The sequence below is a fragment of the Cyprinus carpio genome, chromosome A25, assembly GCF_018340385.1.
Source record: "Cyprinus carpio isolate SPL01 chromosome A25, ASM1834038v1, whole genome shotgun sequence".
NCBI classification, from domain to species: domain Eukaryota; kingdom Metazoa; phylum Chordata; class Actinopteri; order Cypriniformes; family Cyprinidae; genus Cyprinus; species Cyprinus carpio.
The window spans coordinates 9,086,308-9,110,215 of NC_056596.1; the positions used below are offsets into that span (position 1 = coordinate 9,086,308).

At 36.4% G+C, this 23,908-nt stretch overlaps 1 protein-coding gene across 1 annotated transcript in view; it reads left to right on the forward strand.

Moving 5' to 3' along the window:
* The first annotated feature begins 16,359 nt into the window (after window positions 1-16,359).
* LOC109072260 (polypeptide N-acetylgalactosaminyltransferase 18-like) overlaps window positions 16,360-23,908 on the forward strand; it is a 44,241-nt gene continuing 36,692 nt past the window's right edge. The window contains exon 1 of the mRNA XM_042715359.1: window positions 16,360-16,878. Within this exon, the coding sequence (XP_042571293.1) occupies window positions 16,638-16,878 (241 nt within the window). The 5' untranslated portion in view covers window positions 16,360-16,637. The remainder of the gene's footprint in view (window positions 16,879-23,908) is intronic.

A 23,908-nucleotide genomic window follows, 5' to 3' on the forward strand; every position in this document is an offset into this window, starting at 1 on the left:
TCCAAATCTGTTATGATAGTGTGTACATTTTCAGCCAATTTCCATTTTTAGGTGAACTTTTTCTTTAGGGAGAGTGTGTAAATTTGGGGGGAATGTTCACCTCCACCATTATGACTTTGATATATATGATAAGAAACCATGTATCATGTTCACGATCAACTTCAAGATAAGTGGCTCAGATGTTCAGAGCAATATTTGCAGTGTCTACACAGACAGAATAGTAAACGGAAAAACAATGAAAACTTCAGTAGTGCACTAGAGAGAAAGTCTTTATAGACCCGGACAGTGTAAATGGTTTGATAAAACATTTATTAGTTTACTGAAGTCATGCACTCCTTGTGGAGATTGTTACACCTAGTATGTTATGTTTTCCATTTGCTCTGTGAGGTTTAATTGGCTCGCTAGGGATTGTGCTCACACCCTGATTCTCTCTTGGGACATTGTATGGGTAAAATGCACTCCCTTACAAACTTCAAAAAGAAAAGGGAAAATACAAAAAACTTAGAGCGAACACTTGATCAGGCTTAGCTTTCTGAAAGCTTCTCACTTGACTTGATTTTTAGCCAAACTTTGACTCATTTCTGCAGCGGTTGTGCTTTGATGAAACTGTGTGCTATTCTCCAGTGGGCTAATAGTGATATTGGATTAATAATAGATTGCAGAAGATGATCTTTGATATGCAGTGTGAAACTGTTCTTTGTCTGTGCCTTTGCTCGGTTCGGATTGCCGGAAGGCTTGCTGTTCTATAGCTGAGCAGAAAACTTCAGATATTCATCATTTCCCACTCTTCAGGCTGTCAGATGCCTCTTGTTGAGTTTCAGCAACACTCTCAGACTGCATTTAATCAGATCTTCTAGTAAAAAGATTGTGCTATTGAAGCTGAATGAAAAAAAAGAATGAAATCTAGATCTAACCTGCTATGTTCAAGGTCTCAAGGTTTATCTAAGTGGCTCTACAAAAGTATTAAAGGTATAGTTCACCCAGAAATAAACATTCTGTCATTTTCCATACCGTTAAAAAGTCAATAGCTGGTCAACTGTTTGGTTACCAACATTCTTTGTGCTCAAAAAAAGAAAGAAAAACTCATAAGGATAAGGTCATAACTTGATTCAACAGTTTTTAATATGTATATTTTTACAACAGAACTAAACGAACATTCAGCTGCAGGAGGCAGGAGCCACTGCAACCTGGCTCCTAAAAGAACTTAACTTAATCCAGTGTCACTTCTGCTAACAATAATAATTTGAATGACACACTTTGAGACAATTTGAGGAGCGTCGCCCACCCTAGCACTCTACTAAATCCAGCCCTGAAAAGCATTATACAAGCATCTCTTGGTGAACTTTCCTTTCAAACTTTATGTTCCCCACACACAGGCTCATAAGTTCTTGTTAAACCTCACCTTTGGAGGTGAGATCGTTCAGCTATAAAACGAGCGCAGGAAGTCATGACCCATTTCCTCCAAATCACATAAAGAGGCTGACGATAGGAGACATGCTCAAAGGAAGGCCGTTGTTCTCTGTCCAGGCCTGAGATGATTAATAGGCGGCAATCTCTTGCTTTGTCTGAATGAAAATCGGTGTATATTGCTTTTCACAAACCTCTCACTGTGAGTAAGTCCTTATATATGAGTGTGTCTCAGTTTGAAGGTCCTTGGGGCTTTTGCTTTGTACAGAGGTGACAAATGACCCTGTAGCCAGTTCCCACTTTCCTTGCTGCCCTCAGGCAAACAGTTTGTTGTTTTCTGCTCAGAGCTTTGCAATGTTTGTTTATTTCCAGATGAATAATACCGTCTAAAAATATTGCGTTGTGCATTATTCTAATTAACACAGTTTATATCATGTCTTTTTAAATTTTCATGCATAGTTTGAGAGTACACAATAAAACAATCAAGTTTAAATAAATCTGAACTTTCACAAAGCTTATGAAGTCATACTGTATATATGCTATATAGTGTACTCCTTTACATTACATTTTAGGAGACATTTAGAAATGTAGACTTTCTTTTCTGGGAAACTGGGCCAAAAATGTTGATGACTCATCCTGCAATACACCATTTTTGTCCAATCAAATGCTCAAAAATGACCCTCTCCTGTAATGTAACTATAAAGGCTATAGATATTTAAAAATAAAGAAAGAAAATCACTGCCTGCTGCTTTATCTCTGCTTCACAGCTGAGAAATATGGGAAATTGAAAACCACCTTTGAGTCACCTTAATGCAAGTTGTATGACGTTTCTCCCTTATGAAACATCTTTCTTGATAAGAGTTTATGGTGACTTGTGTTGAAAAAAATTCTGTTATCATTTTCTTACCCTCATGTTGTTCCAAACCTGTTTGCCTTTCCTAAGGCAGTGTATGACTCTTCCTAATTCATCTTTTTGTATTTCACAGAAGAAAGGTAAATAATTAATAACAAATTTTTCATTTTCAAGTGAGCTAGCCCTTTAAATGTTTATTGGTGCCATCTTTATTTAAGTTTTGACTTTCCCCTTAATATAGTCCCTGCATAAAGCAGTCAAGGATCCTCTTGCAGCAGTCTCTTAAATCATGTGCTGAGTAAATGACAGAAAATGATTACATTTCTTGCCAGGCGTGGCACTGCATTTTCACCCTGCTCTGAAATACTAATCATACTGACTCAATGATGGAGAGTTTTGTCTAGGCTAGCAGTTTCATAAATCATATAGTTCCTTCAATGATCAATAAACAATTATTTAGAGATGTGGGGAAATACATTCACAGTAAACTGTGGATGGTTCTGTTGCTTCCTATCCAAGAGGAATATCTCATGCCAGAGATGGTTTGCAGATAGTTTTTCTCCTCACTATTTGCGGTATTCACCTCCTCGCGGCAGACAGTACGTTATTTCAGACAAACACACCATCATTTGTTTGGCCTGCATTCTCAAGATTTGTTCCTGCCTCTTAGTGAAGACAAATGATTGTGTTCTTTCTTCTGAAAAGCAGTCAATACTTCATTTTGTTACATTTCTAGGAGCTCCTCATAGACTTACAAGGTTTTTTGGGTAAAGGTTTGCAGTATTTTTCAGGAGACCTAATAGACTCGCTTGTCTTTTCACAATTTAAAAAACTGAGGGTCGTTTAAGACTAAAAATCACATTGCACAAGATAAACATAGGATTAGAAGTAAAATCCCCTTTATACTTCTGTTGCTTGTTGAATGGTAATGAAGTTATATTGATAGGGTTAAACATAGGATTAGAAGTAAAATCCCGTTTTTATTTTATTTTATTGTTGTTTGGTAAAATAGTTTAAATTTAATTTAATTTACTTAATGTAGTGTAGTGCTTGTTGAAACATTCTTCTGTGCAACACAGAATTTTGATTAATGTAGCAAATGTACACATAATCTGCAAATAAGCAAACTTTGTTTTTCATCAATAAAAAAAAGTCCCTCAAAGATAAAACTTTCAATATTAATTAGTTACTAATAATTAATATGTGAGGTAACAAATGAAACAACCTCAAAATACGATGGTGAAATGTCATCTTAAGCATGCTTACAGTCGTTTACAACTATGGTATCAACATTTACATGAATAAACAATACTTAAAAAACGTAATTATAGACTATAATTAACAGGATACATTCTCCCACCCCAAAATGTCCTTAACTCAAATTTTGTCATTAATCACTTGCCCCCATGTCGTTCCAAAAATGGCCCAAAAAAATTCTTAGTTCGTCTTCGGAACACAATTTAAGATGGAATGTTTTTTTGGATGAAAATCATGGAGGCCTGTGACTGTCCAAATAGACTGCCAAGTAAATAACAGTGTCAAGGTCAGTAAATTATAATTATATGCTGTAATGAGTTTAGAAGTTTGCTTAACATGAATTGTGGATTATTTAATGTTTTCCGGCAGACTGCGATTACAAAACTCTTGAGTCCCATGCTGGGGCAAGTCAATGGATTTCTAGGAGTTTCATTTCCAGAATTCACCCCTGCAACCACATTCAATCTTCATGTTGTGTTTATGTAAATAGAAACGCTGACATGATTCCCCAGTGGTGATGCACTAGGTAATGAAAAGGAGTGAATGCCCTTGAAAACTGATTATGGGGAAATAAAAAACCTTTTGTTCCAGGTGCATTCATGAGCTTCACTTCAGTATTACTGAAGGATAGGACATTTGTCAGCAAAAAAACTGAATATATTTCTAGGCTTGACTGGTTTAGGAACCTAATCATGACATCAACTTAAAATAAAGAAGAAAGTCAAGAGAACTTTTCACCACAGAAACTTGTTTACTAAAAACAATTCGGCAAAGAGGAAATGAAAAACACGACAATCAAATATGGTCAAATAAAGGCATGACATCAATTTTTCTGCTTTGTAGCACCATGGTGGCTAAAGAACACTGTGGCTAATGCTGTGACAAAAGTTCCCTTGATTAATTCGTAGCACATCTGAGGTCTTTTTCTTAAAGGTATGATACTTGCACCTGTGGTTAGGAAAAAGACAGCATTTGTTCTCTGTAAACAGACGAGTCTTGCCACCTCTTCAGGTTAAGAGGATGGCTGTAGCTTGCTGAAAATCTAAAATAATTTTTTTCTAGGACAAAAATCAACCAGGTGCAAGAGAACTGCTCACTTACTGCAGTCTCAGCTTTTCTGGCACATGATCTTCATTGACTTACTCAGCAATGTTCTCTCACAGGTTTAGTCTTGTTGACGTGAAAAGAAATCACAAAAGAACCCAGTTAATAAATAAAATAACGTCGACGTGCATGGACTGAAATAGCTGGAAATATGTGATAATCATTTTATCATTTTCATTATATGATGTGTTATGCATTGCTGGAATTTGTAACAAACCATTTGTTTTATTACCTTTGATACTAAGAGGTAAAGAAACTGCATACTCTCAGAGTAGGTATTTCTTTTAAATAAGTCATTACTTAATGACCATTAAAAAGGTAGGTTCTATGAACGTGTACATTTGTCATGCTCTCCTATGGCTTCAGAATCTTGCTGGAAATGTAGGTTTACGATTAAAGAAACAAAAGTAAAATGATCCTCTGAGCTTGAGTGTCTTGACTCCTAACAATATTATTCCATTTTTTAAATTAAATTATTAAACAGGTATTTTGAGCGACAGGATGCAATACTGTATATACAGTATAGCTAAACAACAATAAATAATTTACAATGTATTGCAACTTGTTATTTTTTGTGGATTCATACATTAATGACATGGAATTGACTGGGCACCCTAATATCCTCAAATCCTCATGTAAATCATGATTTTCAAAGCCTGTTTGATATTTCCATTTCTCAAAACATTCTCTATTAAAATAAAAATTCTATAGACTCAGCAAAAGCTTTGGAATCATCTGTTTGAGAAATCATATCCAAGGTCAGCTGAGTGCATATTTGCAGTCAGAACTCATTCAAATAAAAGCGCTGTCTGCAATCACAGCACAAATTGGAACGTTGAGCTCTGAACTTTTGCTCCTTAGTCAAAAAGCCCTGATCTGTGAAAAGGCTTCGTCCATGAGAGATTGGATTTTAGATAAACTTCCTCCAGACCTCAAAAAGCGTATTTCTCTGTCTCTGTATCCCTCATCCATTCACTCCTACGCATTAGTGACACTGACAAGCTTAGCACCGGAAAACCCTTTTCAATATGCCGCTGTTATGCAGATCGGTTTCAGCCCTGTTTACTTAAGCTACAAATTCCAAACAACACAAACGTTGTTTATCTTCATTAAAGAGGTGAATTAAAGGAAACTGACTTGTCAAAAATGATTTAGTGCACAGGCACTTCAGTTCATTGCTTTTTATCACAGCAACAAGGATGGAACAGAGGAGCTGCATAATAACAGCATAAATTACAACCCTAAAATCATTCCCTGCACATTATTGATGTTAGCAAACATGATCCTAGATGTTTAATTAACAGTAGAGATTTGATATAATAATATATACAATATCACATTTTTTGAGAATAGCCGAGATTATTTCAGTTTATTTAAAGCATACAGTATACTGTCAACCAGGGGGTTATGGTAGAGTTTGACAGTTGTAGACACATACAGTACACTGTATTGACACATACCACACAAAAAGATGAGCCAGAGCACTTGTTCTGCATGGACAGTGTTTACAGTCTTGTAAAAATGTGTATGAAGTGTAGAAATATATTCACCTTGAAATCCAAAGTCCATGTTTACTCACTATAAGAGCTCTTTTCATTAAATATATATATGAGCCAGACAGCTACCATATTTACAAACACACAGTAGTCTTATTTTTGTATTATTAATATATTATTTATTTTTGGATATAGTTTGCCTCTGGTCATTTCTTCCTAATTAAAACTGCTTGTAAGACAATGTTTTGGCTCTATGGGAAAAAATCTGTCAAAGTGTTTCCACCATAAACTATATAGAGATGGTTACTGTAAGTCACCTTTAAATAAATAAATAAATAAAGAACTATTACACCCACTGAACATAAATAAGTTGTCTTTCGCCACAACCCATGGTGACCTTAGTGACACTAATAAGTCTGGTGCATCATTTTTTTTTTTTATTCACTGGGCTACATACAGTATTAAGGAATCTCATGGGCTGCTGTGGCTCCTTGCTAACTGGCAAAATACATGTTGGTGTCTTTTGACTGATGCTTGTTTCATTTGCATACTGTCTCATGAAATGTGTCTGAATCAATATCTTGTTTCATATTTCCTTTGTGATTGGGTGAATATAAAGCATCACAAACAAAACAAAAGGAATACGAAATGCCCAAGCTTCATGAATAATGAATATGTGTCAGCTGAACTGCATCTCTATAGGTAATAAGGCCATGGGCTTCCAATACAGACAAAGATGAATTGGATTAATCTAGAATACAGTTGCCTTTTACAGTTTGATCTTTAAAAGAGAATTTTTTTGTACAAGTTTACACATTCTTAAAATCAATAATGTGTGTTAAGTGTTAATAAATTGCATTGTTTCATCTCAAGTAGAAAAATTAACCTTTAGTGTACATTAGAATATAATGTAACAGGGCAGACAATAACAGGGTTGTCAGTTTTACAGATTAATAAAATGTATAAATACACACAAATGTAAATAAATATACATATAAAATGTTAACATTTTTTATCAGTTTATATGATATGTATTATATAAAATAATCAGTCATTTATTCCTCACTCATTTGAAATGGAAGATGTTTTTTGGGGTGCACTGTATACACCACAGGAGATATATATAGTTTTTTTTGGGTTTCATTGATAAAATTTTTTCAGGGGTAATTTTTATTTTTTTGGTGTTTTTTTTTTTTTGTTTTTGATATTTATCATGACATAAAATTTATTTGATATTCAGAAAAAATGACAACAGTGGAATATCACTATTTCATGCCGAACCTGATGTTATGCAGAATACAATTCAATGAAAAAAAGATTGCCTTTTTTTAGGCCTATTCTCTTGTTATGCCTCTGTTGAAGTGTGAGTTTTTACATGCTCATATGAATCCATCCATCTTTTCTTTGAAGGTCGACAGGACTGCAGCGATCCACATTGTTTTGGTGATGTGTGGCACAGAGCAACAGAGCTGGAATAAATATGGAGTGATGATGTATTTTAGACCATTACATCAGGCAAGCATTGCCCTACAGATGATGGGGTAGTGAGCAAAGCCCCCAGATCCATCAGAATGGCTTTATGACGCTTTCATATGCAGAATAATTCTTCAGACAATTTGTCACAATTCTTCAGATCAATATGCAGATTTGCATTACTGCAAGAGACACTCAGCAAGGCAACCATCCTGTACAGTTCAAATCTGGGACAGAAATGGGCAAAACAAGTCAGTGATTCACATGTAAAACTTGCAATGTGAAACAAAATAATGACTATAGAGACATTTTTCACTTGAATATGGTAAATATTGAAGAAGCTGTATTTACATTGATCTAGTACTTTTTCATTACAAAAGACATTATGAAAGAAGTGAGTGAATATTAAAACCTATTTTCTAAAGAAAATCTGAATGGTTCGTACTCACACAAAACTTGAAGAAGCTTTATCATCCATGGAATCTTTCCATTAAACAAAAGGTACTTTATAGATGAAAAAAAGGTTCTTTAGATTTATTTAAGAACTGTTCACTTAAAGGTTCTTCGGGTAACCAAAACTGGTTCTTCTGTGGCATTGCCCCCTGTTTTGGAACCTCTATTTTTAAGCATGTACCCAGGGTTGGCAGGTTTTCACGAGAAAACTCGTCCAATCGCTACTCAAAACTAGCCTAGTCGCGTTTCAAGGGGGTCCCCAGTTAAAAATTGCATTCCGGGGGATAAAATACATGTTTTTTGGCTGGGTTCCCCTGCTAAAATTCACATTGCAGGGGATAAATATAATGTTATTGGAGTTGCTTCAACCCGTGGAAATGAAATAAAGTAGCCCAATTCCGTGTGGGGAAAGCAGAATTGTTGGCAATGCTTGTTGTGTACCATGTAAATCTATGGTATTTTTATACAGGCATGAAGTGATCATTGACCTGAGGAAATAGCCTGTTACTGAAGTAAACAAACAGCTCACAAATTCCATTATTTTCCATAATGCTCTTCTTTTTGGCTTTAAAGGGCTCCAAAGCTCCAAAGCCAAGGTGACCTGTGCTGGAGTCCTGACATGGCATCGTTATCTGAATTTATCGGCTGTCATTAATAGATTGGGAGAGCTTACTGAATATATTTATGCATTCACATAAGCCTAATTTATCACTGTGCCTTCCTTTTCTCTTTCTCACATTCTCCCTCTCGCAATGTGGATCACCTCTTTCTTATTTAGCCTAATTTATCACGATGTTTTTATAGCATCTCTGTACTTATACCATCATGTCAGAAGATGAACTTCAAACACTGTCAGCAAGCTGCAGGTAACAAAACATGGTATGGCATAAGTAATGACTGAAGATCAATGCAAGCATATCATTCATGGAGCATGCATTTTAGTCTGGGGTAGTATAATGCTAAAGTTTTTAGTGTTTTTTTTAAGTCATTTATAATATTTTACAGTATATAAATCCTACCTCAAACATGATTTTGCTCACTAAACACAACCCTGTTTTTTAATTTTTTATTTATTTTTTCACGTTTTACCATTGTAAAATGTGTATATAAGTATTAATATTTTACAGTATATATTTGCTCACTAAACACATTGTAAAATGTTGCTTACATGTTTACAATGCCATGTAATGACTAAAATGTCCTGATTTGCCACTTTTATTCTACAGCATAGATACACAGTCATACTTCAAATATTTCACTCTAAAAGTTGCTGGCAAGCTAACAATGCTTCATATGGACTACCTATACAGCTTGTAAAGAAGAAACTTTCCAGTTGTATTCTACAGCACAAATTACATACTGTCCCTCCTCAAACATGAATTTTTGCTCTAAAACATTGCTAAAAGTTGCTCACAAGCAACAAATGCTAAATATGGCCTGTCTGATTTGTCAAACATGTAAAGTCACATTATAGTCATGCTAGAAATCCGCCATTTTAAAAATCCATTTGAAAATGGCTTGAAAATGCTAATTATCTTCTAGTTTTTATTTATTTATTTATTTTTACCTTGCTGAAACACTTTCCAGTATCTGCAGGTGGCCTGTTGTAGGTCGCCATAGTGACTGAAGTGTGTTAATGGCTTTGCTATGAAGAGGAAGTGGAGTGGATTTAGATGAAGCTCTCCATATGCGGTCAATCAATCTGCAATACAGCAAAAGTAGCTGTGAGAACAATTAATCAAGTTCCTGTGTGGCATATGGTGGGCAACATGTGCAAGAACACTGTATTTTTCTGTTTTCTTTCTTCTCAGCATAATGCATTGTGTTCACCTCTCAGAGGGAGGGAAATGCTAAGCATGTAAGTGTGTATAGTTCAGTGTGTAGTGTGGGCTCTGGTGACAGCTCACCCTCTCCCTGGGTCTCTGAATTACTCCTAAGGTTCCCTCTGCCTGCCTAATGATTTGAGTTTACAGCCCATTGGCTCCTATCTCTGCATGCAGCACATAATCTCTTTGCAGAGATGATAATTATGGCCTCCTAGAGCTCGGTGCGCCTTTCTGAAGCAGTGACTGGGATGGAGGTAATGAGAGAGGCAAAAGTGAGTTAATCCACCCTGAGGACTCGCTGCCCTGTGTTTTGTGTTTTTTGAGGCCACAAGCAGCTGTGGAATCAGGTAATAAGATATAAAACACCAAATCACAATCTCTGTAGTTTCTGTTCTGTCTGTGATGAGATTCTAATGCACATTTTATGCCTCAGGAATCGGTCAAGAAAATGATAAAAATAATAACAAAAACAGAATCAAACTTTGATTCTCAAATAAATTGATCTTGTTTTATGTTAATAGAAGATATTTTTACTGGTAAGCAAGAATAAAGCAAAAATTCTGATTAAGACAATGATTTTTACATATTGCACATATGGGTTTGTACAGGTTCTATATAATTTACTATTAATATTAGTATTAATATGAATTTATATAGAATTGCACATAAAATGTATACTTCGCTAACTGGAAGTACACTGTTGAGAGATGCTTACAGTTCAGCTGAAGTAGTATGCAGAGTAGTATGGATGTGATCGTTGGTGCAGTAGCTCATCAGCATCATCATAATTACAAACCCAATCAAGACCAAATTGCAGATTTTATGATCCACCACATCATTTAGTAAAGAATCATAATCTACTGAATCACTGCCAGAGCAAATATTTATATTCCTACTCTCTGTGTTGGTTTTAAAGGAACTGGGACTGTACAGTTATAAAGCCACTGGATATGACAGTATAGGGGGCAAAAAATAGTGAAAGGGTTACCTTGTACACTGTAGCAGGAGCATTTTGTTCTCAACGGTGCTCTGCTGAGCAGTAACAATTACATGGAGAGGATGAGACTGGACATTATTCTTCTCCAAGGGGTTAAGGCTTTGCCCTATAAGACTGAGCAAGCCGTCATGATTCAAATGTATCTTGCACCTCACAAGAGGCATATATAATAATCACAACCATACAAGAAGCTGTTTTTCATAGTACAGAAGCAAAAAGTCAAGGTCTGTCACGCTCCAGACTCTTAATGCAGAAATTCCACCTCCTGCCCTATAACTCTGTGGTTGGCCTGAATGTTGTTTCTCAATTATGGACAAAATTGTCCAGAGGATGTTTACCATTGGAATTTATAAAAAAAAAAAAAAATGCCAGAGCTTGCAGCAAATAAACTGTGAAGGCAAAGCATTGCAGACTATGATGGGACTCCATTCCGAGAGAATGGAGGGTAGAAAGTGAAAGTGAAGTGACGTGTGGCCAAGTATGGTGACCCATACTCAGAATTTATGCTCTGCATTTTACCCATCTCACCTCAGTCGTGGTATTGAGGGCGTAAGAGAGCACTGATTATTCACTCCCCCACCAACAAGACCTGAGACTCAAATCTGCAATCTTCGGGTTACAAGTCCGACTATCTAACCATTAGGCCATGACTGCCCCAAACAAAGGACAGTTCACCCAAAAACGATAATTCTGCCATTATTTATTCACCTTCATGTCAATCCGAAACTGTATAACTGTCTCCTGTGGAATACAAAAGAAAATGAAGTTTCAATAAGCTTGAGGTAGATGCAAATTCACTACAAAATGTAAGTTATTCATATGATTTATATGCTATATTCCAAGTCTTTTAAAACCATATGATATATTTGTGTGATACAGTAAGTCCTAATTCCCAAAGTCCTTGTTGACTAATAATCGTCCCATCCAGTACTGCAACAAGATCATTGATTCAGTGAGCTGAACACAAGAACCGAATCGGTCCTATTCATGAATGTATCATTCAGATTTTCCAAAAAGCACTTTAAACGTAGAGATCATTGGTGACAACAGTAGTTTATAAAATCTACTTAGACTTAAGATGCTTTTGGGAAATGAAGCCCAAAGTGGTTTCGTAAACTGAATCAACTGATTGAAAAGATCGGACTCAAAAGTATGATTCATGAATCTGAATCTCTCATAAACTCACCAATAAGAGCTACGATGTCAGATGTATAGATGTCAGGAGTATTGGGATACATTTACATAATTTAATTTTTTTTGTAAACTCGCCATGAGTATTTATCTGTTGAGCACTTGAGCAGAAAATGACCAAAATTCCTAAAAGGTTCTTAAAACAGCTCTCTCTCGCACATACACATTCAAACCAGAAGCTGAACAAATATGACATATGGTTCTGCAACATATTACGAGGTGAGGCACCGAAAGGACCCAATAAAGTCTTCCAGCTGGCACAGGGTATGATTCTAAAATGCTTCTGAATATTTTATCAAGTGGTAACATTGTTTTTAAAGTGCTTTCTGAGTGTTTCTACTTAGTCTCATTTGCGGTAAAGGCTGCACTGTTGCACATGCTTCACAGAAAGCTGTTTATGCATAAATAGAGTATATGAAATTGCAGGGTCATCATTACATAATCACTGGACAAACTTACATCAGCCTCATATTTACATACAGATTATATATGATTTAACCATTATGCAACATAATTCAAGATTTTTTGCATTATAATATCTGAAGAAAAATAAGAAGAAAAGCATTTTGGAAATGAAGGCAAAAATGTTCTTTCACTTAAGATTAGTGATGCATGGTTTAAAATGAAAAGAGCCTTTAAATATCCAATTTGTGTTTATGAGATTATGTTATGATTTACTGACTCATTCGCAGTAATTGTGCCAGTGTTTTCAAGATCATCATTTTCTGTTGAATGCATTTTACCCTTTTTTATTTTAGTCCCAACATTTGTCCCTCTCTTGATTAAACGCATTAGCTCTCCTGTACACTTTTTATGCAGTAAATTACCATGAAGTGGAAATTTTATTGAGTTCCTCATCCCATAAAGAATGTATCTGCTGAATGCCTGTTCTTGGCTTTGAACCCAGTGAACTTGAAAATCTGCAATAATTTTTGCCTGAATTTCTTTATTAACCACTGAAAAAGTACATAAAAGAAATAAAAGTTGTTCATACAGTCATGATTGTACACATGTATTTTTATGTGATTTTTAAATTCTCAGTAGCTATCCAGGCCTGTAAACCACAATTTTAAAATTCCTTGATTATTTCCAGGTTTTCAATGACCGTGGGAAGAGAACATGAAATTATATAGCATGGCCGATCACAAAGCATGCTATACCTCTAGATGACAATGTAATCAGAGCGTCTGAAAGGGGATGAAAGTTGGACTCTCTGTTTAATGGATTCTGAGGAAATAAGATTCTCTCAGGCAGGAACTTCTAACATTCCCTTATCTTAAAACTGACAGAAACATGAATACAAATTTAACACACAGATTTTCATATCAGGGCATGCAGACTTGCACAAGTCTCACATTTTGCTTAATGTTAGATGAGCAATGTTGCATCTGTAATAGAATAATAAGGTTCATAAATTAAACTTTATGTTGACAGTCTCACTGTATTGTACATCATTTCAGGTGAATATTATTATCAGAAGCATGTCTTGTTCTTGCTGAAATTGAGCATGCATTCCCGCTGTTATCGGAATATGGGCAATCTTTCACTGTTAAATTAGCTCAGTCGCTTTTGAATTGATCTGACCACAGCTTAATTCACTAAAAATCTCTCCGCAGGACAGTATGACCCATCATTAGAATTCTCAATTGATTTTGCAATGTGAAGCCCACATTTGCAATCCCAAATCCCTTCTACTATCTAAAATGACATCTAATGCAATGCAGCTTTTTAGAAGCTTCTTTAAAAGTGTAACTCGCCAAGCTACTCATTATTTATAAGAATAGTTCAGTCAAAAGTGAAAATTCTGTCATCATTTACTCACTCAAAAGTTGTTTCAACCCTGTATGAGTTTCATTCTTCTGCTGAGCACAATAGAAAATATTATCCTTTTAAACTACAGTTCAGCTACTATTTGAAAAAGTAGGTATCTACATACATACAAACTAAATGTAACTAACTACACTGAGGCTTTTGTGGGAGGCTATATATTTGTAAATATTTGTCAAATTATATGAATTATAATATAATCAGAGTATCTCTCTGACTCAAAAACAATGAGGGTTTGGAAATGAATCTGAAATAGAGCAACATATTAAATTTAAAGTTTCACATTCATTTGAAGAAACCCTATTCACCCTATTTATTTTCTATATCAGGATTATACTAAACGAAAAAAAAAAAAATGTTACTTAAAATAAATGTTAGCTGAAATAAAAGAAATTGTTAAAAAACTAAAAGACTTCTGACTTCTCTAATCATTTAGTCCACTTAAATTCCACCCCTCCACAATCAACTGCAATGCCCACATCTCAACATCCAATCAACAACTGATGAACTGAAACAAGTCCCTGCCCCACATTTGATCCTTTTTGATAATCCCTTTGGATGTACCCATAACAAGGAAGAAAGATCTGCCACTACTTCCATTTCATCCAACTTTGAGAGTACAGTACAGAATTCTGGGCTCTCTTTTGCCATCTGTGGTTGAAACATAAAATTGCAAGTGACTTGCAGATAAACATTTTTATGTTTTTCCAGTGCATAGATTTTCTAGGTGGATTAACATTTTTAGACATACCCAATATTTCATTTCTAATGTAAATGTATGAGCAATCCTCCGTAATGTACTTTTAAAAAACCAGATTCAAACAGATTTGATTCAAACCAATTATACTACTACTTCTTGGAGAAGTGACAATGTTCTGAAAACAACTATTTTCAATAGCTCCTGGCTACTGAAAAAAGTAGTTCAGTTAGTTGGTTGCCAACACTGGTGCAATATTTCTATTCTGTTATAATATTAGTCAAAAGTAAGTGTAAAATAAGACCATTTGTTTTAGCACAGAAAAAAAATAGAAAAAGAAAAAAAGACCGGTGGATTTAACTCCCAAGCAAACCATATATGTGGATTTGCATAACCATAATCCTTCACATGTTTCAACTTTCACCAAGTAGGTCAACTAGGTTCTCTTGAAAAGCAATCAGATTAATGCACCGTTGCATGCTCTGCATCAGGACTACAGATTCTGATTAAGGAAATTTCACATTGCTCTTCTGGGCAAGACCCACCATTGCTATTGATATTCCAGGCAGTGTCTCCTTCCTTCTGTTACATAGCCGATATACCCTAGACCTCTCAGTTTAAATTACAGCCCAATAATATCTTACAGCAGTGGGGGCTGTGGCAGACAGAACGGAGTGTATTCTGTCTCATTGATCTTATATATAGCTGAGTCATTGGCTCCATGCTTAAACACATTGCCACAGGAAGTCACAGCTAGAGGTGTCGGTGGTGCAGAGTACATTTATCTTGTTTTAAGGATGTAGAAATAATTTTAGTGTAAAACAAGAATATACAGCGATTCAAAAAATTGAGGTGCTCTCTAAAGCAATCCGATTATTTTTAGCAGGTGGCGCAGGGTATTGTAGATAGTCTCAATGTCTTCGCATCTCCAGAAGATACAGACTTTCATTGCAAGAGGTCATACTGTAAGTTCTCACCTTTTTTTTTTTTTTACCAAACCCTTATTAAATCTAAAACGATCTGTGACATTTTCTCTTTTAAGATCAATCAATCATATACCTTTGGTCTAGATACCCTATACAATTTTTTGAAGTAATTACAGGCCTTGGTCTCTACAGAGAAGTTCTCTGTCCTTTAATATTTCAGTGTCCATTCATATTTCATGCTTCATTTCATGCAGCGGTGGACCTGCTGGTGTCTCTGTGTACATCTGGATAAACTAAACAGGTGAAAGAGTAAATTGGCATGCCAAAGACAAAGATCAAAGCCAGCGCCTCAGGGTGGTTTGTTCTAGACTTCATCTGTTAACATCATGTTTCTCTGATGCTTTTTTCTCCTCGCTTGATCACCCTGAAAGCCCTGAATGGAGTGGGGTATGATAGTGGGGAGGCTGATGAGGATCATCTTTGAAGGCTGTTTCGATTACACGCTTTCATTTGAGTTACAACCTGACTGTTTAAGGGGACATAAAAGAGAGGGCTATTGGGCCCTCTAACAAACATTATCCACTGGCTGGTCTTAAAGTACAGTGGCTGGCCTAATGTGTTAATCTTATTAAAGTGAAATTATAAAAATTTATAGTTACCGTTTATAAAAGCGAGGAGAAAACATTTTCCATTAACTGTTGTTGTCAATGTCAGTTTTGACCATCAATATATTTCTATGTTTGGCCAGCGATATGTTTGTACAGTAAAAAATTTGGTGTTCCCCACTTGATATCCAGTGTAAAACCAGATGGCTAAACCATTACTGCTGCTGAACTTCATTGGCTGTCAACAGCAGCGTGCGTCCCTCTGCCTCTATGACGCCGTCAAGCAAGCAGCGCGCGAGCTGCAGAGCTGTAAACCCGCTGTCAAACAGTGCTGACAAGCACGAGAGAGATCTGCACAGATTCGAACAGCTGCAGCTCCCTGTCACATAAGTTGTGCTGGAGACTCAAAGCCGAAACGTTACACGGGAGATCATTCCGCCCGGCTGTATGAGAGCAGAACCGCCGCCAAACTCGTAGAGGATTTGTGCCTGTTTCTGCGCGCGCTGCACACGTGGAAATGTTGCGATGGCATGCACGAGGAGAACCAAAACTTTGGTGTCCACGTGCGTGATTTTAAGCGGCATGACCAATATTTTGTGTCTGCTCTACGTCGGATGGATCACCAATTATGTGTCTAATAACGGCAACGTCAAAGTTGCAGGGAGGACGCGCGAGAAAAAGTTTGATGATGACAACAGAGGAGAAACGCTGAAGATTATAGAGAGACTGGACAGGCTGGAGAGTGTTGTTAACCAGCACATCCAAGGTAACGATGTTTTGACATGACAGCATGATTTATATTGATTGCATTTTCTCTTTTTACAGTTGCTGTATATTGCAGCAGATATGAAGATCAATACTGGTTTAAAAGGGCTTTGCACTTCAAATGCTGATGTTAATGAGCCTCTTTTCATAGCTCTGTTTATATAGAGATGAATTGGAGACCAATCATAATATAACAGCACCTCTATCTGTCCGGACTGTATTCAGAGGGTGCAGTGTAAACTCAGGTTTATTGAAGCTAGAGTGGGGGCATAAATTTAGCACTTGGCAAAGTCCTTGCATAAACATCACTCCTGTGGCTGGTGCCATCATATTGCTTTGCTGGACTCAAACAGGACAGCTGGGAGTGATGATAACCTGCAAGAGTTTGAACAGCTTCTGATCCCGGATGATTAATCATCATTAGTGTACTGTTGATGTCAATCTGTTTCAGTAGTGTTAAAAAAATATGGCCTTGGAATGAAATAAGGGGGTGCTGTCTTCAAAATAACCTCCCATTTATGCCCTAACAGGTTTTGTGTGTGGAATTGTATAAAGGATTAATGTATGCGTTAATCTTGTTGAGAAGCATTTGGATGGATTTATGGGATGTTTTTTGATTTTAAAATACCATACAGAGAAAACCACAGCCATTTGTTGTTTGATTTTACTTAGCATGTGTAAATATTGTGGCTTTTTCATGCTGTTAAAATGCTATTTGTTTGAGCCTTCTGAATGGTCTGACAACAGCAGCTTTGGCTCAGCCAATACCATGAGTTTGGGGCGGGATTATCTGTTTGGCTAACCAATGGAAGAGGGAGGGAGTAATCAGAGAAACCTGTTTGAAAACAGCTATTGTTTTTGCATTTCCATTTGAAGACTACCTTTTTATTGTCCAGCAATATTCAAAAACACTTTTTTTTATTAACCGTTAGCTATTCTATTTTGAAGTTATTTTTTTTTTTAATTGTTTGTTAATATTTTAGGTCAGAGAGGTTCAGCTGACTAAAAACGTTGGAAATGCCTTTGGGAAGTGAAATTACACCTTTCATATAGGTATTCAAAACCCCAATTCACATATAAACTGCTCCTACTTTCAGAGCATAAGTCAAAGACATAAGTCTCAGTGAAAGAGATAATCAAGGTTCCTCAGATTTGCTTGCAGTCTCCTCCAGTTTTAGGATAACTGAGTCAGTGGCTCCTGTCAGAGAGTCTCATTTCTTCAAAATCCATTAAAAGTGAAGAGTCCGGTTTTCACGCCCATCTGAACTGTCTGATTGCATTGTAATTGGCAGAGACTGAGACTGGACCTCCAGTTTTGCATTGACACGAGAGAAAGAAATTAAGCTAGTTCTTCCCCTGTAACCCAGTTTCAATTAGCAAATGTGAACTTTGGTTAGTGGAAGGTCACTGTGGAAATGCCATGTTTATTGTGCTTTGCTTGTGATGTCCAGGGATATGAGTTCTGGTGTTGTGCCATTTCAAATGTGGAGTGTGAGATGCTGAAGAGTTAGGGAGAAAGCAAGGAAAACAAGTCTTTGTAGACTTTGTACATAAAATTAGGTTCGAAAAATTAGCAGAGTTCGAAATTCACCCAAAAGAAAATTTGCCAGCATGTCATTTCAGAGCTTTCCTACTAAAATAAAAAAAAAGAGTCCTGGCTTGAAATATATACAATTGAATTTAAAGAGAGTTGACAAATGTACTTAATCTTGATTTTGTCCATTAGGAATTGTTTGGAATGTTGAATATGAAACAAATAATGATGTGCACAGATACTGTAAATCATTAATAATAAACTTTACTATATTCTATAAATAAGAACTGACCCTTCATAAAGACAGCCCCCCTTAGATACTGTTGCTATGTCCGACAAGCCATGGTGCTCTCATGCCACACATCATGTTCTCACGCAGTGAAAAATACATCGCTTAGCAAAGTGGAAACTGACAATGCACCGACAGAGAAGACAGAGCAGGTTACTTTTGGTATAAAACAAAGTCTCAGCTTTCAAGTTTGGTCATTTTTTTAAGAAATTTAAATGATAAATACTGTTGTGTGGCTCTTTAATGTGTCATGACAGATCACTGTAGTGCCACAGTTCAAGTGGCAAGTGAACTGATCATCTCTTCCTCTTTACTAGTTATAGCACAAAATAACCATGAATGAACATTAGAAGTTATCTTGTTTCATCTGCGGAAAGAAGTCAGTACACGCCATTTTTTCAAGTTCATGTCCACCAATGTAAATCTAATCTTCTATCTGGTTTGTTTGTCAGACAAAATGGTAGATTCTGTGTTATATCTGGTCAGATCACCTGTCAATCAAACTCCTGGCAAAGGGTCAATTGTCAGTTTTGATTTCATGGTAACTTTAATAGCCTAAGGTACCCACGAGTATAAGCAAAAAAGTACATTGTAGCTCGCTTATCATTTAAAAAAAAAATTGCACTCCAGGCCAGATGGTGGATATGTGCTCTAATTCTTCTGCATTTAAATGGTGGTTGACTGGGCTGCCATTGTATTAGAATCACCCAAATTGATTTTAATTAAATTGTCTCTTATAAGAGTAAATAGTGAAAAGTTAGTAACTTTATTTTAATTTTACATTGTAGAGATTGCACATGCACATCGGCTCGACCAATCTGAAATAAACACGTCTTAATGTTATTTAAGCATTTATGGTAAGGTTAATTTTACATGGTATTCAAATGAGAGTGTCGTTTTTTTGAGATTTCAGTATTCCCCCATTCAAATAGATCGGAGTTGGTCATGCTTAAAAAAGCTGCCAGAGGCCTTTCAAATATGGCTGCCAAATGAACTGACTTCGCTTCACCGGCTTTTGCTATAGGTGGTTTTCCATCCAAAGTTGCGAATTTAACTTATGCGAAAAATTGGAATATCGCACAAAACATTTGCGAACAAGCACCGTTTCCATCCACCAAGTCAAAGAGAACAAAATTGCACTTCCTGATAAACTGGCACTATACATCACTAATAGGAGAAGCTACTGAATATAATAATTTTCCTAAATAATAAATTACTTGCACCTCAGAGCAAGCAGATGAAACACAATGAATGCAGTCATTGCTTTCGGAAGTGGATGCTGCTGTTTGGGAACGCAGTCGTTTAACAGTTCTGGGAGGCAATTATACAGAAATACTTTGATGACAGACTTTGCTCGGGCATTTCCAAATGACCATAACAACATTTTAGATGCTGTGGAACAAGATCGGTCTGCTGGTTAGTCAAGATTTACCGTCCCATAGCGCAAAGTCACATGACTTTTTTGATGCACTTGGAGGAATTTATTTGCAAAATGCATTTCCATCTCCCATCTTCCATTAACCCTTTTTTGCACAAGCCAAAAACCACCTCAAGTGAGTGTAAAAACTTTATTGCGAGTTAAGTCCTTTTTATTCGAAATTCAGCGTTTCCATCACTCGATTCTGATGCGATACTTCAAAATGTGTATAAAAGCAGGGTGATGCTAGTGGCATCATGAAAACATTGTTCTGTTTGTTTGAGCACCCCAAACAGCCTGACAACAGCAACATTGACTTAACCAATAGCATGAGATTAGGGGAGGGCTTTTTTTCAGGATGACCAATAGCATGCCAGGAGATGATTCAAGTGGCGCTTTTTAATTCTTAATTTTTTAAAAGTGTACTACAGATCAATTTTACACATTTTTACCACATTAAAATCCATTAAACAGATTTCCTCCTTAAGTGGGTGCTAAAAATATAAAAAAAGTGCAGAATTTCCATCTGGACCTGCTTTTACATGTTTCCCTCCTCTTTGAAGCCTTCGATAGCATGGCCCCTTACTGGATTCAGTGTATAGAGAGTACAGTAGAGTCTTGTATTCACATGCTTATGGGTGATTGCTGTGCAGAGTTTTCTGTACATCTAAAGAAAACAGCAGTGTTGTACCGAGGGAGAATAACTCACCCGTTCTCTTCCTATTTTCACACAGCTATGCACTGGAGATCAGCAGGGTGCCTGAGTGCTATAAAAATCCCGACTTTGTACTATTATCTTTTCTTTTCCATGCCCTGTTCACAAGTTCATAAGTTCATGAGTTACACTTTCGAGCCGAGTGTTACCCTGCTAATTTATTTTGGACTGTCTGACTCATTACGGTGCGCCTGCCTGACAATTAACACTGGATGTTTTTGTGCACACACCCCACAGGCATGTGTTGCTCTGTTGTACCGCCTCTGTTAAATACCACCTAAGATTGCTATCTTTATCAAAGGTGTTTTCTTGTCCACGGTTCTCTCATTATAGGATAGGATGCACAAGGGCTCGTTTTAATGCCACGCTTCACTTGCTGATGGGAAATGAAGGAGAAACGCCAGAGGGAAGCAGTAGACTGGGAGGCGGATACTTGATAACATGGAGGTCACAATGCACATTGGGAAGTTGCTTCTTCAGTCTGTGATTTTTCTCAAAATGTCTTGATTGGCTCTTTAAATGTGTTGTAGTTAATTAAAAGTGGGTAATTGGTTAGACACCCATCAGATTTTGCTAATTAAATGATTAGTCTCTGGGGAGGCAAGGCGTGCTCAGTCTAGACAGCGAAAATGAAGTAGTACCAGCAGTTTATTTACTGCAGTCTTGCTATGAAGAAACGCTTTTCTTTTTTTTTTCTAAATAAGATTATTGGAGTTCATAATAATACAACATTTTTATTCATGACAGTGTTGTCATCTGTACACAAAACTTTTCAAAAGTTAAAATAATTTAATTTTAGTACAAAGTTGTTGCACCCTCCATGATCTTATTGTGAACAATTCATCCATTCCATTTGTCTAATTTAAAAAAAATGTAAGTTTTTAATCAAAATGTCATAACACGATCTTCCAGTGAAACAACGATGAATTGAACCAAGTCCCACCCGACATTTCTTTTACCATAATCTGTTTCATTCAGATGTACAATATGTCAGAATACAGAAGAAAAGCTCTGTCGCTACTTCCATTGCATTGTGACTTTAACATTAAGCCAAATGTTATTTTCATGTTATGGTGGATTACATTTTGCATTATTCATTCATCAGACAATTTTATCCAACGCAATAAGGCTGATATTATGATTATTATAAAAAATGAATTGTTTTAAATACATACAAGTGAGTTTAAGCATTACAACATTATAATGAACAGTCAGAAAAAAATTTTTTTTGAGAGATTTGCTAATGGTTACATTTAAGTCTTAATAAATTAGTATTTTAAAGATGAACTTTAAAAAAAAAGAGGTGTTAAATGATGGCAAATGTAATCTAAATGTAAAAAATAAAGAAAATAAACATGCACAATTAAATATCCAATACTGATCAATGAATTACAATAAATCAAGAAATAAATAGCATTTCATTATTTTTGATAATTTTATTAGCTATCACTTAAAAGCAACATTGAATGCAATATTTACAGTAATTTCCTCATGCAACATATTTGGAACAGAAGTTTGCTCAACAGGAAGCTGAGCCTGCAAAATGCCCATAAGTTGTGTTTGGGGTCAGGATTAGGGTTAATATTCATATGTGGTAGGAATTTTATATGATTTCAGTTGATTCAGGACAGTTTTTTTATTTGCATGTGTCATCATGAGGTCGGCTCCTGATAGACACTTTCTTCCCCTCTGTCATTGGGCTCCACTTAGAGTGCATCCAGCTGCACTGATTTGTCAGCCCGTCTCACTGATGTCTCTCGTCCGGAGAGCAGCCCGTAATCAAACTTCGGTAATCCTCAGAGCTTGAAACGTTTTCAGCTTTATTCCACCGTCCAGTCAGACACATTCAGAGGAAGGAGGATGGGATGAATGACAGTGTGATTTGTCTTTTTTTGATTGATCCTGCTGAAATCTGACAACAGATGGTGATACAAATATATAGTGAGGTGACTTGTCTGATTCAGTCTGATGTTTTCTGTTTGATTCAGACTGATTCATTAGAAAGAATCACGCTTGAGTGATTCATTCACACATTAGATGGCACTTAGGCCTGTATATTTGTAGTTGTGTGCCGTTAGCCAACTAAACAGTCGTCTGGTGCTTCTGAATAACGATGCAGGAAACATTCACTGAGCCAATGACCCAGGGTTAAAAACTGAGTCAATTGCCCTTGACTAACCGAGCGAGACCAAAATACTGTGTGCGGTTGAGATGTCCTTGCTTGAATGAGTGACATTCCTTGAATATTCCTGAGAACCTGTAGCATGTTAAGTCTCTTGAGGTTGCTCTGGCTATTGCTTGGCAGCAACAAATACAATTAATTTACTCTAGCTAAATAATAAATATAGGAAAAAAGTCATATATACTGTTTAGTATCATTTTGCAAAAATATTGAAAACCAGTGCTGAGACTGGCCATTTGAATCAACTATTTTTAAGTACAACATTAGCATTAGCAATGTAGATAGTTGTAGTTTCTCCCAACAACCTTTTCTAATATAAGTATAATACAGTTTTACACTCAAAGTGTTTCAGTATATTCTGTTCATGTTCATTAACCTTTCATTAATATTCATTTTAATTAACTTCAAAACAGCACCTTAAAATAGCTGTAGCGCAGCGGTGGCTGTCATATCTGAGGGTCGAGAGGTTCCTCGCTCTCCTGTTCTCTCTGGCCTATGATGTAAAAGCCATAAATAAAATTAAAAAATGGCATAAAATTAGTGTCCATTTCCTTCCATGAAATATGAAGGCTGCAGTGTTTGGTTGACATTAATTTGGTGTATGCTTTGAGATATTATTAAAGTACATAATAAAAAGGGCAAACATTTCCAATACTAGCAAATGAACCTTAACTAAAACAATGAAAGAGCCTTCAGGTCCGTCATAGAGGAGAAAACAAACTGTGGCGACTGTCTGTCATAGCTGGACATCTCACACACTGACCCGTGAGGATTTCATGGAGACCGGGCCGAGGCTCGCCCGGCAGGCACCCCTGAGGGACTGAATTCAAATGTCTCTCTGTGACTTTATTAACCTTTGCACTGGTTAGAGAGTGCAAGAGTATATCGCCCACA